Below are 18808 nucleotides of genomic sequence, written 5' to 3' on the forward strand. Positions count from 1 at the left end.
TTTACGATTGGTCTAATATTAAAGTACGCCAAAATGCCAATTCTGTTTACAAACAAAAATTGAAAGAATACAATTGGAATACATACTTAATTCGTTTTTTCAAAATTAACGAAAATATAATAAAATACAATAGAGGTTGATAAATTATGTTATAATGTAACATTAAATTTTATATACCAGGTGACGGCTTCAGTCCCCTGATATTGTTTTTGTAATTAGTGCTATTCACCACCGGTTTGTTTCAGTTGGCATAGCTCTCCAAGTTTAACACCAAAATTGTGTCTACATGAAAATACTGGCATAATATTTTTAACAACTATAAATAATAGTTTTTGTTTTTTCTAAAAAATAAGTAGTGCTATTTAAAAAGAAGAAAATAATCATAAATGTTCACATCTTCTAGAGAAATGGGTTAAATATATACATACTTAGGTCACGTAAATTATGCTCAGTCACAAAATTATGGTATCGGGACAACAACATATTACACGTCTTCATCGTATATATTCAATATTGGCTTCCGTTACCAATATTTTTTAAGTAAACACTTATACGTAATTTTCTCTTAATAATAATAAATTCTTATTATTTTTTTACACGTATTACAGGTAAATGGATATTTAAAAATGATTAGTTCTAAATACCTATAGGAACCTAGAAGTTGACTATGTAATAATCCCAAAACATAAAAAATTAATTAATATAAATAAATGAAAGTAGGTATTCAATCTTAGTATTATATACAAACATCTAAAAGATGGATCACACTGAATAATTATTCGTTATATTATCTGATTAACGTATTCGACAATTGTAACAAAGATTTTGAAAAACGGTTTTAAGCAGGCGTCAAAACTAATGTGACCTTCCTAAAACTACACATTTATTTTATTAAATGAAATAATTTTTATGGAGTACCTAATATTACGCTATACACCCAATTTTCTCAGCATTATAACATACCTACGTAGAATGTGTTTTACTCTCTCTCTGATGATTTTAGAGCAAAATACCCAAATAATACACAATAACTATAACTCTTTTTTACGTTATAATTTTCAATATTTGTTATGACATTGATGTGATAGTCCAAAAAATAACTGAACTAATAATTACACAACACAGTTTAACCTTTAAATTAATATTTTGCAAAAGATTGACTATATGTTCCTCCTTAGAAATGAGGAAAGAAATTGGTCTGATGGCCTTGATCGCTTTGGTATTCAATGATCTAATGTTTTTCACACAAAGCGGAATAATGTATGATGTGTAATTTTTTTATTAATAAAATAAATACTTATTTATAAGGTAAATCCCAATTGACAATAAATTTATTTATTTATAACTGGTAGGTTTTCAGAATTATATACATTAAATTTCATACATTAAAAAAATAAATTAATTTTAAAACAATTTTTTTTTACTCAGTAATTCTCTCCAGAACAAATCAAATCTATTTGTTCTAGAAGGTATTGTTTTTTATTAGAGTAAAGTGTGAATTTTCTCCAAAACTTTAGCTGTAACCATGATCAAAATTATAACATTGGAATAATAATTATAAAAAAAAAAACAGAAACCTTTACCCTTTTTCGCATATAATTTCTATTACACTAGGTTCCATTAACGCTGGGCTTAAGCATCTATGAACTGAACTGCTAAGTATTTCATCCAATAATAAATGCACCAAGCTAAAAAATATGTTTAATAAAGACATTAATATCAATTCATTACAAGTCATAGGCAGTGATGGGCAAAACAAATTGTTCACGAATAAGTTTAAAAGCATTGTATACATGACTTCAAGTTTGATATATATAACACTCGTTGAATTCATTTACAAAGCATAACCTAAAGATCAATAACACGTAAGTTCTTTACTAATAGGATTAAAGTTACCTAAACAAATTTGATTAGTGAAATAAATTATGTAATGATTACAAATTTAATTATAAGCATGAATTTGCATCCATTATAAATATAATAAAAATGTTTGCTATTAGCACTAAAGATTGCAACACTATTCACCTAAAAGGTATATTTTTGTAGATAGGGTTTTTAATTAATAATAATTAAATAAATAACAGATTTTAAATTATTGTATATAATGCTCAAAACTTTAATCGTTAATTTAGTTTAGTCAAAATTGGTTAACCATTTATCAGTCGTGCTGTTTTCAGACAGACTTAAATAAAGTGTGACTTAGGTAAACATTTCATCTACCTTACCCCAAGCTTCCTTTAAAAGGCTAAAGATGTTATTGAAAAATAAAAATTTGAGAAGTTTAAATTAAATAACCTTAATTTAAAATGTTTACATTGGCTGCTTTATTTTTTTTTAAACTAAAAACAATAAAAAAATCATTACTTTTCATCCGATACAAATCGCCATAAATATAGTTGCAAATAGTGAATATCGACTTGCATTTGTTGCAGACCAAATCTGTTAAAGGTTCTTAGGCGAACACATTCCAAAAGAGTCTGAAAATTAAAAATATATTAGTATACTTATTTTAGTAGCCTATATTAACTTTAATCTAACACAGTTGTTAAATAGAGCATTGTAAATGAGAAAAAAAACATTATGCTTAATGACGACTGTGTGTATGATAACAGGGGGTTCACTCTTTACCATCACTGTTTTTTGACATTTATGTTATCGTGCAATAAAATCATTGCAAATGTAATCAAATTAAAAATCACAATAAAAGCATCTATTAATATAAGCTTACACAAAAACTATTTTCAAAGTTGCTAAAACCATAATGTAACTTTTCTTTGATATACTATAAACCAAGAAAGATTTTTCAATCCATCTTAATACTTAACCAAAAAATTATTTTAAATAAAATACATATTACTCTTAAATACTCTCTCATTTTATCAAAACTCCCCGAAATTTAACCAATTATTATTCTACAATCTACTGCACTATAAGAAACTCTCAAGTTTCCGAAAAGTTCCAGTAAGTATCCATCAATCTATCTAACCATACATTATTATAAGACTGAAATAGATTTATGCCTTATGTTATCTTTACCTTCAGACTTATTTTAATGATTCCAGTAGTGATTGAAACTCTAGAAAATTGAACTGGGGAAAATATATCAATACGCTCCGAGAAGAGACGATTGATAGCAGAAAACGTCTGTGTATTTGTAGCTGTGCCACCAGATGACCATGCTCTGATATGCCTAGACATTTGGGTCCTACGACTAGAATCACTACTTCTATCGGTTCGAGTTCCTTCTTCAAATAATTCGCCAACCTATACAATGTAATTGAATGACACAAATGTACTATAAAGTGAAATTTAATAATTACTTGGCTATCGACAGCTGTAATTTCTTCCACAACTCTTTTCATAACAGCTCGTACTGTTCTTGGCTCAAAACTATGAAGCCAATCTCTTGTTTCTACTGATTTTTTTAACATCTATAAAACCATATATTATAGTCGAATTAATTTACTAATTACTTATTACTCGCTTCATTATTTACTTGTGAAATGGATAATCCTTCGACACGAACATAATAATTAACAAGGTCTTGGGCAACGTTATGCATACCTTGAGCAAGCTCAGCTTCAGAACTAAGTTGTATAGCATTATTATTTTTGCTATTAAAGTATTTATTGATCTCATAATTTTCATCAACTAGATGCAACTAAAACATTATTAGAATAAATTAATATAATACACAATTCTTTTAAGAAAGATAAATATAAATTGTTACCAAACCACTAATTCCAGACGTCTGATACTCCAAACACATTTTTGTAAGTAATAAAAAAAGAAAAGGAGGTGGACAAGGTGTGCAAAGAGTATAGGAACGAGCTGTAGAAGATAAATAATGTAAAAATCCAACAATGATACCTTCCCGCACATTATCTACACTGATAGACTGACGAAGAACATGTTTTGATGAAAAGGACACTTCAGGTTCTAAAAATGCCTATTCGGTTAAAAAAAAAAAAAAATGTATTACTTCATCTAGACAAAACAATTACAATTGTTTTACTTACAGAAATGTCTTTTAGAATTCCTTTGACTTTTTCTATAACATCTGACGTTAGTGAAGCTAAAGAATCTGTACTATTCACACCAATATTTGACTTTTGTAATGAAGCTAAGGACTGTCGGACTGTCGCTAGTTTATCATTAAAATTTGCCTTTAGCATTGCCAAATGTAATTTACATTGTCGACGTGCAGCAGAAGAAATGATCTCCATAGCATTACTGTAAACAAATGTGTAATGAAACAATAGTTTATTCTTGGTTTTTATATTATGAAAGATGTTAAGCAGATTGTAACCAACCCCAAATACATCTGTTAAAAAATTATAAATTAATGGACCTGCATAACTAAAAAAATTAGTTAAATGCATTATCAAAAAATCAACCAAGACAATTTTTGAGTGAAACACAATCAATGATTTAAATCAACCTGAATCTTTATGTGTTGTATAACAAGTATATGTATTTATGACCCTTAGTTCAATTAAATTACTTTTTTTTAAATATTTTAGTATTATTCAAACACTTCCAGAGATATGTTTGAGTGATATTTACTTTTAAAATATTTGAAAATAAAAGTATTCAAAAAAGTATTGACAAAGTAATACGGACTAGGTTTTATAAAAAAATGTTAAGTATACTTGAAAATAAAGTGATTAAACTTTATGTAATTTAAGCTGCCTAATTTTAAATATTTACTTATTTACAAAAAAAAAAAAATTTTAATATAATGTGTTCACATAAAAAAGTTGTTATAAAATAATAATATCAAACATGATTTCTTAAAAAATGTTTTTGGTAAAATACAAGTTAAAAATAATCCCATTTTATAATATTCCAAATGCACACTTATGATTACATATTTTTCAAAAGAATATTATCAAAATATTTATAATTGAAATAGAATATAGTTTTAGAGATATTGAACCCATAAATTCAAATTTATTAAAAAATGACCTATTGGTTAAAAAACATTAGGTTTACACTTAGTCTGAAAAAAAAACAATAAAAAACATACTAAATTTAATTAATTATAAAATACTTGTGATCTTTTAAGCGTAATAGTACGTTTTGAGTTTTCAAAATTAATTAAAAATACATTGATTCCTTTTGAATAACTCCAATTGTCACGGTTGTTTTCATCAGCCTTTCATAATATGTGATTTACTTACCACGTGTAATCTTTATATGAAAATAATTTTCCAATAGCTTGCAATTTTTTATAAAATCTGTCTAAAGCTCTGACTAAAATAGCTGTATCGCTAGTGTTTTTATCAATATACTGCTGTATTATTTCTAAATAACGTGTCATATTGTCATCAACAAATATGTTCAGTTGATTTATAGTTATATCAGCTTCTTCATTATCATCGCTAAAAAATATGCATAGTTGGAACAATGTTCATATTTATACAAAAATAAAAAATACTTTTTTGATAAATTGTCTATAAACATTTCCTTAAATGATGCTATTACTAAACACAATTGACTAAGAAATGTATCACTTCCTAAATCAATAAATTGAATCATATCCTAAAACAAAATAACACATATGTATAATTTAATGATAAGAACTACAGCGGCAATTATTTGATAATTCTTACTTGATTCAAATTTTCCACTTGCAGTTGTAATATATCCAGATATTCGAAAAGTCTAGTTTTTGAATGTAACAAAAATTCTTTGCTTAATGTTTGAACTGGTTCATTAAGTTGAAGTAATAAGTCCACAGATTTTGCTAATTCTTTTCCAGATAACTAAAAAAATTTCAAAATTTATATTATTATGTAATGTTTTTACTGCTTTACTTTAACCTATTCTGTAAACAGCCAAAGCCCATACTTGCTTTAAACTTGTAAAGTAGGAAGTAGGCAATAGATGGAAAAAGTAATTTTGATATTTTTTTTGGTTTGTCAATGGATATTAAGAGTATTATATCTAAAGGATATAACATACAAATTTAGCTAGTTTTAATAAAGTTACCTATAGCTCGTTTTTAATTTTTTCAGCCGTAAAGTAACCTACAGATATGATTTCTGATCTATTTATAGAGGTGTGTTACATGAAAAATCGGTTTTAAGAGTTATAAGTTTAGAAGATATTGTGAGTCCAGACACAAAAATATTAAAATAAAAAAAACATCTTTACAAAATAATACATTTACAGCTGAAATCAAATTGATTAACTCATTACTTACATCTTTGTCTCTCAAATGACTATATAAAATTTTCATTAGATCTTTAACAATGTCATTGCAGTCTTTAAGTATACCCTTAAGTGATTCTTGGTTCCCATACTGAGTTAAGACTCGTAAAGCATGTAAATATTCTTGAACTACCTAAATTGTAAACACAAAATTAAATTAAATGAACAATAATATAACTCAAATCGGTATTTATAGTTAATATTAGAATTACACTTATAAATATAGATGATTAAATACTAGTTTTAAATTGGTCATGTTGTTAATATAAGTTTTTGTTATTTTATCATATTATAATTTGTTATAAAATTTCCCCTTGTTCTGACGAGATGTTTTTTGTCCGATTTTTAAAAGATAGTCACGCTTTAATCCCGTTATTAATCAAATAAATTGCCACCGCGTTATCGGCAAAATACTTCTAAGACTGCTGAGGGGTGCAATGCTTGTCCTGCACTAAAGTGCACTTTAGTTGCAGCACTGAAGACATGTCAGAAACCAATTATAATACCATTTGTATAGGCAATGAAAATATAATGTAATATTTTTTATACTATTTTAGTAAATCAACAACAATAAACAAAATCAAATTACTTGTGCATAATCTCCGTTTTCTAATAGTTTCTTCAGTGTAGTTGGAAGAGTATAAACAAACTGAAAACGTTTTAACAGCTTGTGAGTTTCGGAGAGCTTACTTATTTCATCTCTATTGGCCTATAAAATAAATAAAACTATACAAGAAATAATTTTTATTTGTATTAAAAAAATGTATACTATACATGCAATGATGATGTAATAGTTTCTGATGATTTTGTTATTTCATCCATCTTAGACAAAAGAATTTCCATGTCTCCTTCCAAATTTTTAAAGTCATTTTTCATCTGATTTTCAAAATGAATTTTTTTTTAGTTCAACATTTATATGTATTTTATAGAATGTAACATTAATGATCATTTCATCTACATCAAATTTTTTTATGTTATTTTATCAATCATCAAATCTTGCAATGCATCCTTAACTTATGACTCATACTGTTAATATTCAATTCAGAACTACCAAAATATAAATTTAAACGTTTGTCAAGTTTTTCTTTTTAATTTAGGAAAGATAAAACGTAAAAATAAAGGAGAATCTGTACTTAGTCAAGAGGCTTAGGGGTTCTATAAAGGTTTAATGTTTAGTGTAGTTAATATTCATTTACGCTAGGTTGCACAAAATATCATAGATTCCATAAACCCTTATAAGAGCACTGTGATTTGTTGTGAATACAGTTTAAAGAAATAACTGATTTTATAATATACAATTAGTGGTTACATTTCTGAAAAACTAAAAGCATAATTTTATTTTTAACATTTAAGTACCTCACTTCTAATTGTTTAAGTTTAACTAAGCAGTTGTTTAATGTTTATTCATTACCTTTCCAATTGTATTAGTTGCTATTATAAATTTATTATAATTTTCATAAACTAATGTTTGCATGTCAGAATGTAATGATTGAATATCCTGATGTATTTCTCTTTCATGGTCCATCACTTGTTTCAAATTAGATTCCTAATAATAAAATCAAAATTAGAAATTAGTACTTAACTAGAAAGTTGCACTTTAATACTGGGCACCTTTTATATTGCTATTTTTTTTTTTGCCTTGCAGGAATTTTTTTATAACTATTATGAAACTGAAGTAAAAAATTGGTGGACTCTTCTAGTTTAAAAGTTATAACTATATAACTTTGAGAATTAGTGTTGCGTGAAATAGCTGTTCACTAGTGTTAGCGAGCTGTGGCGGTCAGCAAAGCATAGCATGTGAGCGCTCTTACAGTATAACCACTATTTTATGTGATTCCCTATGCTTGCTGACTTAAGCCCCTAGAGATTCTCGCGGGGGCTCACGGCCCCCAAATGCCAAGAGCAAAAAATAGCTTACCTAAATGGAATAAAACACCAAAACTTGATACTACACTAAACTGATCTGAACACATTCAAATTGTGACACTCGACAGCTGTCCGAGATTAACAACATAGTGTTTTTTAATTGCGTAGCAGACTGCCGCAACTAAAACGTGACACAAGTGGTGCAAACTCACAAAACACCATAAATATCTCACGTTACAATAATTCTCAAAGTTTTAGTAGCTATAACTATTGAACTAGAAAAGTCCGCCAAATTCGTAATCAGATTAAAAACACATCAAGTAGCAATACAAAAAAAAGTTGTCCGGTAAAGTGCATCTATACATCATTAAACATAACTTACCTTCAGTACTTTTTTGACATAAATATCAGCATTAAAACACGCTCCATTTATATCGTAAGGACTACCTGGTTTAATATCCATATTGTCATAGATAAATACACAAAATATTGTTTAAAAACTGAAAACCAATATAGATTATTTGAATATACAACTTTCTTTGCTAATAACTAATAAGTAATTTATAATACTCTACTTATTAGTTATTTACCTTTTATATGATACTGTAGAGTCTACAGCACGATTAATTATCTTTAATCAGTAATGATAACATTGATTATAAATATAAATATTTATAATCTATGGTGATAGTCTTTTGGAATAAAAAAAGAGGGGGTCGGCAGTTGTCCGAAAAATGATAAGAGTGAAGAGTCCAATAATATGCAAAAATAATTTTATAAAGTAATTAATCTATGAAATTATTAAATTAGATTTAATCTATTCTGTGTTTTAAGCATACATAATAAAATAAGGAGACAACGTCATACAGCTATACCTAGAAATAACCTCTTGCAAAAAAGAGACATAGATATTTCTGTGGAAAAAATAACTGCTTCTCTCTCTTCCCTGATTCGAAACGCGACATCTTACTTGGTTAATATGAGTATGACCTATCCTATTATCTTTGATTAAAAGTATTGCTTAGTACTTAGCTGCTGTACAAACTACAACTGTACAAGACATGACGTTTTCCTCGATTTTAAATCATTCTACATAAATCCAATGGTAGTATGAACATTGTTAGTATTAAAATAATAGTAATTAATATCCCATCAACTACACCATATTTATATATGAATATTTAATCTATTATGTATTATATTCAAAAATAAGTAAATTTATAAAGAACGTATTTTTTTATTTTATATGTGAAGTATTCTCAATTAAAATTACTCTCATTTAAAACGTTATGTGTACATATGACATATGTAATAAACAGAGTAAATAAAGTTAAGTAGTTAAATTTAATCTATTCATTTTGTAGTGTTTGGCCTGTTTGCATATAAATTAATAAAGCCTATACCTACCTACCACCACTTACTTAAAAACAAATATTATAGTAGTAATTAGTAATTAGTAATTATTATGCTGCATTTAATTTCTTGAAGACATCGTTTTACATCCAGGATCCCTCTCATGTTGTTTTTTACGCAATTGGTCGCGTGTCAGAGTTGTTACAACAGTCTATTTACCTAACCAGCCCGCGAAAGCTCACACCGTTAGCATATGTCTTACATACAAAAAAAAAAAATCGTTTAACCGGGTGAGCTATTTATTATATATTTATATTGCGGGCATTAAAATAACATATTAATAATTATACTATTTACTTCTACAATAACTAACAATAGTGTAACACACAATATTAAAATTATGTGATAATTAGTTGGTTTTTAATTTTTAACATGGTTTTCATAACATATTTTGTCTAATAGTGTATAATTTGAACCCGATATTAATTTTTGTCAAACTCTTTTGTTTTATAACTAAATTTATGTACCGTAAGTCATTGATTAAATCGATGCGTAAGTCATGAATAGGTATGATATTATATTGTATAATATAAAATGTATGAAGATGTATTACGACTTACGAGCATAGACCTATAAAGAAATCTTTATAGGTCTATGCTTACGAGACCCCCTTGAGGCCTTGACCTTGATTTTACAAATTCATACGGTTCGCCGATCGTGATTGTTTCCCCTTAATATGGCTACACTGTTTGGGTATAAACAAAAATTATTATATTATAGGCTTGAGCGGAGGCATTCGGCGACCAAGAGATCCGTGGTAAGGTATAACAACATTATTACCGGCCACCGCTACCAATCCCCCACTCACATTATCCAGATTCCAGTGTACAATTTTCACGCGGTGCACGCTGAGAATACCCGATACCATACCGTTGTAAGGTCTACCGACTATTGGATAGCGACTACGGTATCGTAACCGAGGGGTAAGTGACCGGTGATGTGTGCTTCTTTGCTTTTGTAGTTGTGGTATGTACTATGTAATTAGAATCTCGGTAGTTTTTTATTTCCTTAACACGTCGAGCGATTTCTATTGTTGTTCATAAATTAAGTTCAGATCTCGTTCGAGTTATTGCAATTAAAGTTTGTCTATACAGGTGAGCGTTTTTACTTTATTTTAATTTAATTTTTGTACACCTATGTATAAAGTAGACCTATAGAAAACAAATATATTCGCAACATAATGGCAGCGATAAAATTGTTTATAAGGATATAGCTTTAAAAATAATGAAAGATTTAATTGTCTGTCGGCATGCATGTTAAGATAGTATCGTGTCTAGTTATTTTCAACTGTGTTGCTTAGAATATTTTTAAAAGAGGAGATAATACCTAATTACCAACAGTTAACCTACCCAACTCGAGGAAACGTGTGATTTCGTATAAAATAATTTCTAAAATGTTAGTCAGTATTGATAAAACATTCAAAATATTGAGAGAAATATTTGATCATGTAAACAAAGCTTAACAATATAAACGCATATTATGTAATATATAGTTACAATATAGCTACAATGGTATTTACCTACTTATTTTATAAATGGCAAATGGGCAAAAAGTGCAGTCTCTCTCTATAGGTATCGATTTGTAGATTGGCTTGCATTTAAAACTGGTATCTTGGGGTTATCTGGATATTAAGGGCCTATTCATTAATTATTAGCTAAAAATGTTTAGCTATAAGCTCAAATATACAAAAAAGAGCAAAACATCCATTATCAAATACATAGAATATAATATTTTTGAGGGCTGAATGTTAGTAGAATTTCAGTAAATTTAAAGGATTTGCTAATATTTCATGTAGAATTAGGATTTATATGTTTTTAAATGGCTATAACTTGTTGCTAAAATTTTGAAAATCCCCTGAGATACAGCCCCCAATATTATTATACTCTTCAGGTTTGATTGATAATTGAAGGTTCAGTTCAAGAAATGTGTTATTGTTCTATGAACTAATCTTAATCCATTTGAAGTATCATAACACTTCCCAGAATTTTTCTATCGCACATAACAATTGTGCAATAAGCATGGAAATCTATGACACCCTTTGATAAAAAGGTTATTTTTCTTTTACTCTGTACATTTTACAGATTGATTTTTATTAGAGTTGAACCTTCATATTGTGTTTAAACCTAATCTATGGAGGACGAGTGACTGAATGGGTAAGGCCTTAGGACCTAGGCCTATAAGAGGGCAAAACAGGGTACACTGAAAATTCTACTAAATAAGTTCAAGTTACATAAAAAACCTCGTCTACATAAAATACTAAGTCTATAAAAACTAATCTGAATGACTTTATTTTTTTACTTATAAATGTATAGCTATTTCTTTAAGTATTAGTAATAGATGACATAAATACATTTAAGTGCTTCTATTGCTTGGGTTGTTATTTTTTGTTAACACTTACTTAGGCACAGGTCATTTGTTTTGTGTTTTTTCAGTTCCAAGTCCATATCTATATTGTTAATAGTATTTGGTTCTTATTTGAAACATATAAGTAAATAAGAATGGATGTTAGTGCTAGTTTTAATGAGGATGATGAAGTTATCCAACATTACGAACCCAATACAGTGTTCATAGTTGATCAGTGTTCATTTGGCAAAGGCACACTTTATATTACTGATAGTAAACTTTACTGGAAAAATGAAAATATGAACCAAATAGTTAGTATAGATTACAAATCTATGTGTGTGTTTGGAACATGCAATCATCCAACTGTACATGAAAAGCCCTGTGTACAAATTATAACAGACTTTACATACAAATCTGAAAACGATACAAATAATACTATTAATGGACATGTAAGCCAAAATGGAAGTAATAATGTTATGGAAAGTGAAGAGGAAGATGAAGATTCTGATGGGAATGATGGAGTGGATGATGAAGAAGAAACGATGAAGTCTAAAATAAAACTAGTACCTGATAATGGTGAAAGTTTAACAGAGATATATAATGCTATTACTCGTGTGCAACCATTACACAGTACTAATGAAATAAACAGTGATGAAGAAGGCGGAGATTATTATTATAATGAAGACGATGAGTTTGAAGATTATGAAGATGATAGTGTTGATCAAAATTTAATGAATTGAAGTTCATGTTTTCAAAAATAAATCTTCAATAATGTATTTTATAAAAGTTTTGTTATTTAAGTATTAATAAAATCAATAGATATATATTTAAAAGTTTTATTTTTATAAGAAAATAATATGCACAAATGAAAAATTCAGGCCTCCTGACAAGTTTTTTATAACCTTTAGTCACTTTTCCTCAAATTTTATTGTAATTTTGATAATTACATAAATTAAAATGTATAATTACTTTTAATAAATATATATACATTTTTTTTTTTTTGAACTTTTCGTTCCTTAGTTACATCATGACATAAATAAGTAGACTATAATTCTGGCCTGAAGATGCTTTAGCAGTCGGATTAAAATAAATAACGTAAATTGTGTTTTTCACAATGTATGTAATCGTTAATTTTCTTCAAAATTTTCATACGCATATTTTTGTATAATTTGATGTATTGTAAGACTAAATTAAATTAACTATATCATAATATTAAGGCCATTGGGTACCAGTCTTAATTAAGGAGTTGTAGGTAGTCAATTTCAGGTTTTTCTCTGTTACGCGTTGTCGTTGTGTGCATAGTAAATGAACGTTAGTGTTATCTTTACACCCTCCCGCCCTTGCACCTGTCTAATTTATTGTTGACACTTGACTCTTGTACGCACACACACACAAGTCTGTTAAAACGGCTACTGTTCAGGATTTGTACAATTTATGCTGAAAAAACTACCAATTTTACTTCAATCAGTCTGATCATTGTATTGATGCGATAACACTTCTGAAAATTAATTTGAGTTCAGTGTGAAGTGTACTTGAGATCGGTCAGACCACTTTCAGTTTTATTTAATAATATTTTTTAAACACTACTAAAAGATTTAATATTTTTCAAAACATTTTAAATCAAATTTGTGAAATTTTGAGGGCAAAATTTAAAAAAATGTAATCTGACCGATCTCAAGTAGACTTCATGCTAAATTCATATAATTTTCAGTAGTCCTATCGCATTAGTACAATGATCAGAACAATTGAAGTTAAATGGGTAGTTTTTGATGGAAAAATTGGTTGGCTGGTACCTATAGCCTCAACTAAATATTCAAATATTCACATCTCGTGAACGGATAAAAATAAACATCTTTAATTAATCAAGAAGCCTTTTTTATGGCTCTGACAGTAAAAGAAAATACAGCCAAATCAGCATTTTAAGGATTAAGTTCATATTTCAGCCATTTTCTTCTAATTTTTGAAATCTTAATATTTATATAAAAAAAAACAAATTTGTGATTTTAAATAAAAGTTAAATTACAATTTTAAACAAATATGAAATCAAAAAAATTTAAGTCATTTAGTTAATTATTTACTAAATTTACTTTTGTTTTATTTTGTAGTAGTTATAAAGCCTGCAAATTTGTATCCTTTATAATTAATGAAGTCTGTAGAAAGACATTGAATTATAATTAACTTTAAAGTAAAACTAAAATAAACTTAAACACTATTAAATTAATAATTTCTCCTTAACATTATTGAATGATTTTGTACTACAATATTTTTTTTAGCATTATAATATTAGGTATTAAACCAACAAGGCTGGGAAAACTGTTATAAGAAGTAACTTTGAAAACTCACTACATTTTTTTTTCTCAATTAGAACTAAATGTGTGACGAGTTGGAAAAGCATGATATGAGCTTTCAACAAAATTATATAAAATAAGATTTTTTACAAAAACGTAGTTCATTTTCAATTAACGACTTGAGTGACAATTTATTATTTTTAAAATGCTTGTAAATTGATTTAAACTTGTTTAAAAAAAACAGCCCAACTTGACAGATAAAAAAAAATGGGTATTTTTTGGTATAACATACCTCATGTTAAACCAATAAAAATTACCTATGCCAGTTCAACGAGCCAGAACGGAAACCAGTAATTACTATTCCAGTTTTCACTTGAATGGGAATACTCTCATTAGAGTAACACATTTTGATTTTTACACATAAATATTCTTCATGTGGAAGAGTGTAGAACTTTGATATAATTTTTACCTGTGGCCAGTATAAGTAAATTGGAGCAATAAATTTAATAATTACAGTCTAATTTGCTACATTAAATGGAATATTAATAAAAACTTAAGTATGTATTTTTAAAAGGGCTTTATACACCCAGTTTTCTTCTGTAAAAACTTGACTTATCAGATATTGTTTTACTTATTTCTCGATGGATTAAGTGCAAAAACACCAGAAGAAGAATTTTTGAAGGAAAAGTCTTTAAAAATGTTTTTTAAAAAGTAGAAAATACCTTGTTGTAATACTAAGTTTAAGTCAGGTACTGAATATATTAAAAACAAGTATGACATTATTTGTAAATATCTTTGTAGGTAGTTTTGCTCTAAAGCATCATATACCGAGTTAGACATAATATTGGTAGTTTTGCTTCGATAATGCAGAGATGTTATGATACAAGTTTAACTATTAATAATCATATTTACTTTGATAATAAATATACACAACTGTTTTGGCTTAACTTAAGATGTTTTAAAAATATTCCTATACTGAACTCCTTAATAAATATGTGGTATAACATACTCTTATAATTCATCGGTTCTGGAGTTTTATCTTAAATAAATTGTTGTCTGGTATTTTAAGTAAGTATCGAACCTCTTGAATCATGTTTCAAACTCAGGCTTTGGTATGAAACAATGGTGTTTTACTCGTGATAAAAAAATCTGTATATAGCATAATCATATTTATATTTATAAAAGCCATCATTTTTAAAAAATATGATAGCATTTAGTCTTCATCTATTTATTATTTTATTGTATAGACATAAAAATGAAACTAATCATGTATTAGGGTTGAGACTAAAAATGTATTGAATGCAAGTCAATTAATTAGATGCAAGTTAGGTTGTTTCATTTTTTAAGAGAGGTATGCTTAAGTTAATTAATGAAAAACCAGTACAATCTAATATAGCTATCATAGTTATTTATATGTGGGCTTTTGCCAATGTGTGTGACATAAGGCATCAAACCCGATACTAGAGGTATCTGTTTTTATTACGGGCACTGAGAAACAAAACTGCTAATTTTTTTTATCTAAAAGGTTTCCACAAATCATAAATAAAAATATGAAAACATATGTATCCATCGATATAGGACACATAGCTGTGCTCTTATAGATAGAAAATATGATTGTGCTTCCTCAAATAACATATCGTTCTATATTATTACTTAAAAAAATTATTTTAATTTTATATTACGTGATAGTAATTTGTTTTATTTTGTTTTATTTTAGTGGTTATTAAAATCAATAATGACTGAAGCTGTGGTAAATGGAAAAGATACCCGTTGTCTATTTATTAACAATGGAGATGATTTGTTGACGTTAAAAAAAGTTGTTTCTAAGAAGACGGATAATGTTGATTGTGAAAAACAAAAAAACAAAAAAACAAAAGAAACAAATGGAAATGAGTTAAATGGGAACCATAATAAAACTGATAGCATTAATTTTGATGTTGACAACACTTCATCGCTGGAACCCAATTTGGAAATGGATAGTGATACTGACCGCAATATAACTATTGGTTCTGTTTGTACTCAAGAAGACCAAGAATCAGAAAACATTGATATATCAAATGAAAACTCTAATGAAGCTGATACAAAGATTGGGGATAAAGAAAGTCAAGTAAGTTTTTTTACATAATAACAAAGAGGCAAAATGTTAATTATTTACTAAAACTGTATGTTAACTAAATTTTTTTAGGAAAGTCCAATGAAATCTTCGGATGATATACCATATTCCCCTAATGTATCATTAGACAGTAATGATTATTCACATGATCTGGATGATGACGATGAATTTGATTTTGATAATGTAAAGTCGCCTGCATCATATTTTAACATATCATCTCGGGCACCGTTGCATTCAAACATTGAATTGGACATAACGCTAGAAGAAGATGATATACTTGTAGAGAAAGGTGCATCCTCTAGTAATGAAAGAAAACGGAAATTTGAAGATTCACCAGAGAGAGAGCAATTGCCTAATAAAGTAACAAAATTTTGGAACATCATAAAATTCCCATTCCACAAAATAACCACCGGTGTACTGGCAAATAGTAACCAATTGAATACTTCCGAAGCAGAAATTGTTAGTAAAGAAGAAAGCACCGAGATGCCAAATAACGAAATTGTTAGTGATAATCAAGAGTCTGATGTTGAATCTGGAATAGAAAGTGAAAATAATAGCATTGAAAAGAGTGAAAATAAAGACCAGTCACCTACAGTTTTAAATAGTACAACGGAACTTCAATACCAACGGTCTTGTTGTATAATGTAAGATTTAACATAGAACCATTGCTCTTCTTGTTTTAAAGATAATTAAGTTGTTTCCAAATAGTACATGTTAAATCATTTCAACCAATGACAGTATAAAAAAAAAAAAAATTATTATTGTAGTAACTTGAGAATTTTTAATAAGTATGGTTAACTTTTTAAACATTCAGAATTTGTTGACTTATTTCATCAGTAACATATTTTGATTTTCTTTCTCTCCTCTTTTTGTATTGTGTGTGCTGAACTAAATACTTTCTACTTAGGTTAAAATTAACATCCTGTAATATGTTTTTAAAAAATATGATTTAATTAATTTGATTTCTTAATTTTACTTTTTCAAAAAAATTGTTTAATGCAATATTGATTTTTGAATGCTAATTTCATGTTTTTCATTCGAGAGTATGTATGGTTCCTTTTTTTTTTTTTTTAACATGAATTCATAATTTTGTATACGTTAAATTAATTCATACTTTAACTTAAAATAAATGTTATTATTTCTGTATTCTCAATAGTTGATCATTCTTTATGTATTTTTTTACAACGCTAAATTTTATAATTTTTTATAATTAAGTATAAAATTAGTTGTGCAATTTTTTTATATACATTAATAAAAATTATAATATTTATTATGATCATAATAAATAATTGTATTGTATAGTAGTTCCATGATTTTATTTAAATTTCACAATTCTTGTCAATTGTAAAGGAAATCTATTTTCATCTAACTATCATCAATTTTATTTTTTATTTTATTTAAATTGTTATGTATTTCAATTGTATAAATTACTACGGATCTACTTAATTTTTTTTATATATTTATGTACTATATATATTTTATTTAAATATCAGTGTTAATGTTAAGTAATGTTATATGATGCAAATCTTTATTCTTTGCATTGAATACGTTTTTCAGACATAATTTTATATGATTTTTATTATATTATCGCCTAATAAATATTTGTAATTCATATAATAAATTTCCCCCTCCCCACAAATGTATAGTAGCCTAATCAAATTAGTAATCCCTAAAATTGTATATGCCCCAGCTTAACTAAATACTTTCTCATGATTAGTTTTTTGCATTTCATTAACACGGGAAAATGTTATTTTTTATTAAAATAACTAACTTAAAAATTAAACAAAATTATTCAATTAAAAAAAAAAATTAAACTAATATGGAACTTCAAGATCCCTTAATTACAGCATAATGATTGTTTTTATAAAGTTTTAGCTTATTGAAACTGATGATTTCCTAAAAAATGTTATCAAAAGTTTAAGTGTCCTCTTTTAGCTTTAAGAATCTTTTTTCAAGTTGGAATTTTTTTAATGAAAAATTAAAACTTATCATGTTAATCAAATGCAAAAAAATCATGAAGAGCATGAGATCTGAATTTCAGGGATTTATTATTTGTATAAGCAACTATTGATCGAAAGAGTAAGTTGTAAGAAAAAAAACAGTAATCTGTATATATATATATATATATATATATATATATATTTATTTATATATTTTATTTTTTGATGTGAAGAAATATGACCTATTAGTAGTATTTTATTGGTTGTCTTTTTTCCAAAATTGGATTAGTGAAATATTGCTTTTTTTTTTTTGAAGTTATTTGTTTATCCCAATTAGAATAGTACAAAATAATTTATTGTATCTATTAATTATTTTTATTCAGTTTTTATTTTTACTTAATATGTATGTGTTAACATGGTTATTATATCTTATTTTAAATTTAGTTTTAAGTACATCCCTGAATTTACTGTACATATTTCAGTAATTTATTAATTATAGTGCTTTAATGTAAATATTTGTGTGTATATTTATTGTATTTGAAAAGTTTTATAAGTTATCAACTTTTGTTTTTACGTTATTACCAATTAATAATGTGACAACTAAATTGACTATGGTTGAATTTTCTTTA

The 18808-nt window shown here is 27.0% G+C and overlaps 3 protein-coding genes across 5 annotated transcripts; 2 read left to right on the forward strand and 1 right to left on the reverse strand.

Annotated features, from left to right (window-relative positions):
- Nucleotides 1–1350: 1350 nt before the first annotated feature.
- On the reverse strand, nt 1351–8725 carry LOC126838249 (vacuolar protein sorting-associated protein 51 homolog). 3 transcript variants are annotated; one of them, XM_050572537.1, is made up of 17 exons: nt 8673–8725; nt 8465–8582; nt 7628–7762; nt 6991–7092; nt 6806–6925; nt 6209–6349; nt 5616–5768; nt 5441–5544; nt 5184–5384; nt 4020–4233; nt 3731–3949; nt 3497–3661; nt 3321–3431; nt 3037–3264; nt 2365–2477; nt 1578–1688; nt 1351–1511 (listed from the first exon to the last, which is right to left on the reverse strand). In XM_050572537.1, the coding sequence occupies exons 2-16, from the start codon at nt 8543–8545 to the stop codon at nt 1580–1582; spliced, it is 2196 nt and encodes a 731-aa protein (XP_050428494.1). In that variant the 5' UTR covers nt 8546–8582; nt 8673–8725; the 3' UTR covers nt 1351–1511; nt 1578–1579. The 3 variants fall into 3 exon arrangements, with proteins under 3 accessions (XP_050428494.1, XP_050428493.1, XP_050428495.1); XM_050572536.1 differs by lacking the exon at nt 8673–8725 and having other exon boundaries at nt 8465–8672; XM_050572538.1 differs by lacking the exon at nt 8673–8725 and having other exon boundaries at nt 1351–1517; nt 1584–1688; nt 8465–8666.
- A 1578-nt stretch (nt 8726–10303) lies between these two features.
- On the forward strand, nt 10304–12614 carry LOC126838562 (methylosome subunit pICln). Its single transcript, XM_050573071.1, has 2 exons — nt 10304–10418; nt 11928–12614. The coding sequence occupies exon 2, from the start codon at nt 11994–11996 to the stop codon at nt 12576–12578; it is 585 nt and encodes a 194-aa protein (XP_050429028.1). The 5' UTR covers nt 10304–10418; nt 11928–11993; the 3' UTR covers nt 12579–12614.
- LOC126838561 (uncharacterized) lies at nt 10383–17301 on the forward strand. The gene is made up of 3 exons (XM_050573070.1): nt 10383–10589; nt 15844–16233; nt 16312–17301. Exons 2-3 carry the CDS (start codon nt 15862–15864, stop codon nt 16885–16887), a joined length of 948 nt encoding a protein of 315 aa, XP_050429027.1. The 5' UTR covers nt 10383–10589; nt 15844–15861; the 3' UTR covers nt 16888–17301.
- The last annotated feature ends 1507 nt before the right edge of the window (nt 17302–18808 follow it).

This window comes from Adelges cooleyi, unplaced genomic scaffold (genome assembly GCF_023614345.1).
Source record: "Adelges cooleyi isolate 19-005CV unplaced genomic scaffold, UGA_ACOO_1.1 ACOO_flye_CR_arks_rails_tigmint_CR_PRNA_30, whole genome shotgun sequence".
NCBI lineage: Eukaryota > Metazoa > Arthropoda > Insecta > Hemiptera > Adelgidae > Adelges > Adelges cooleyi.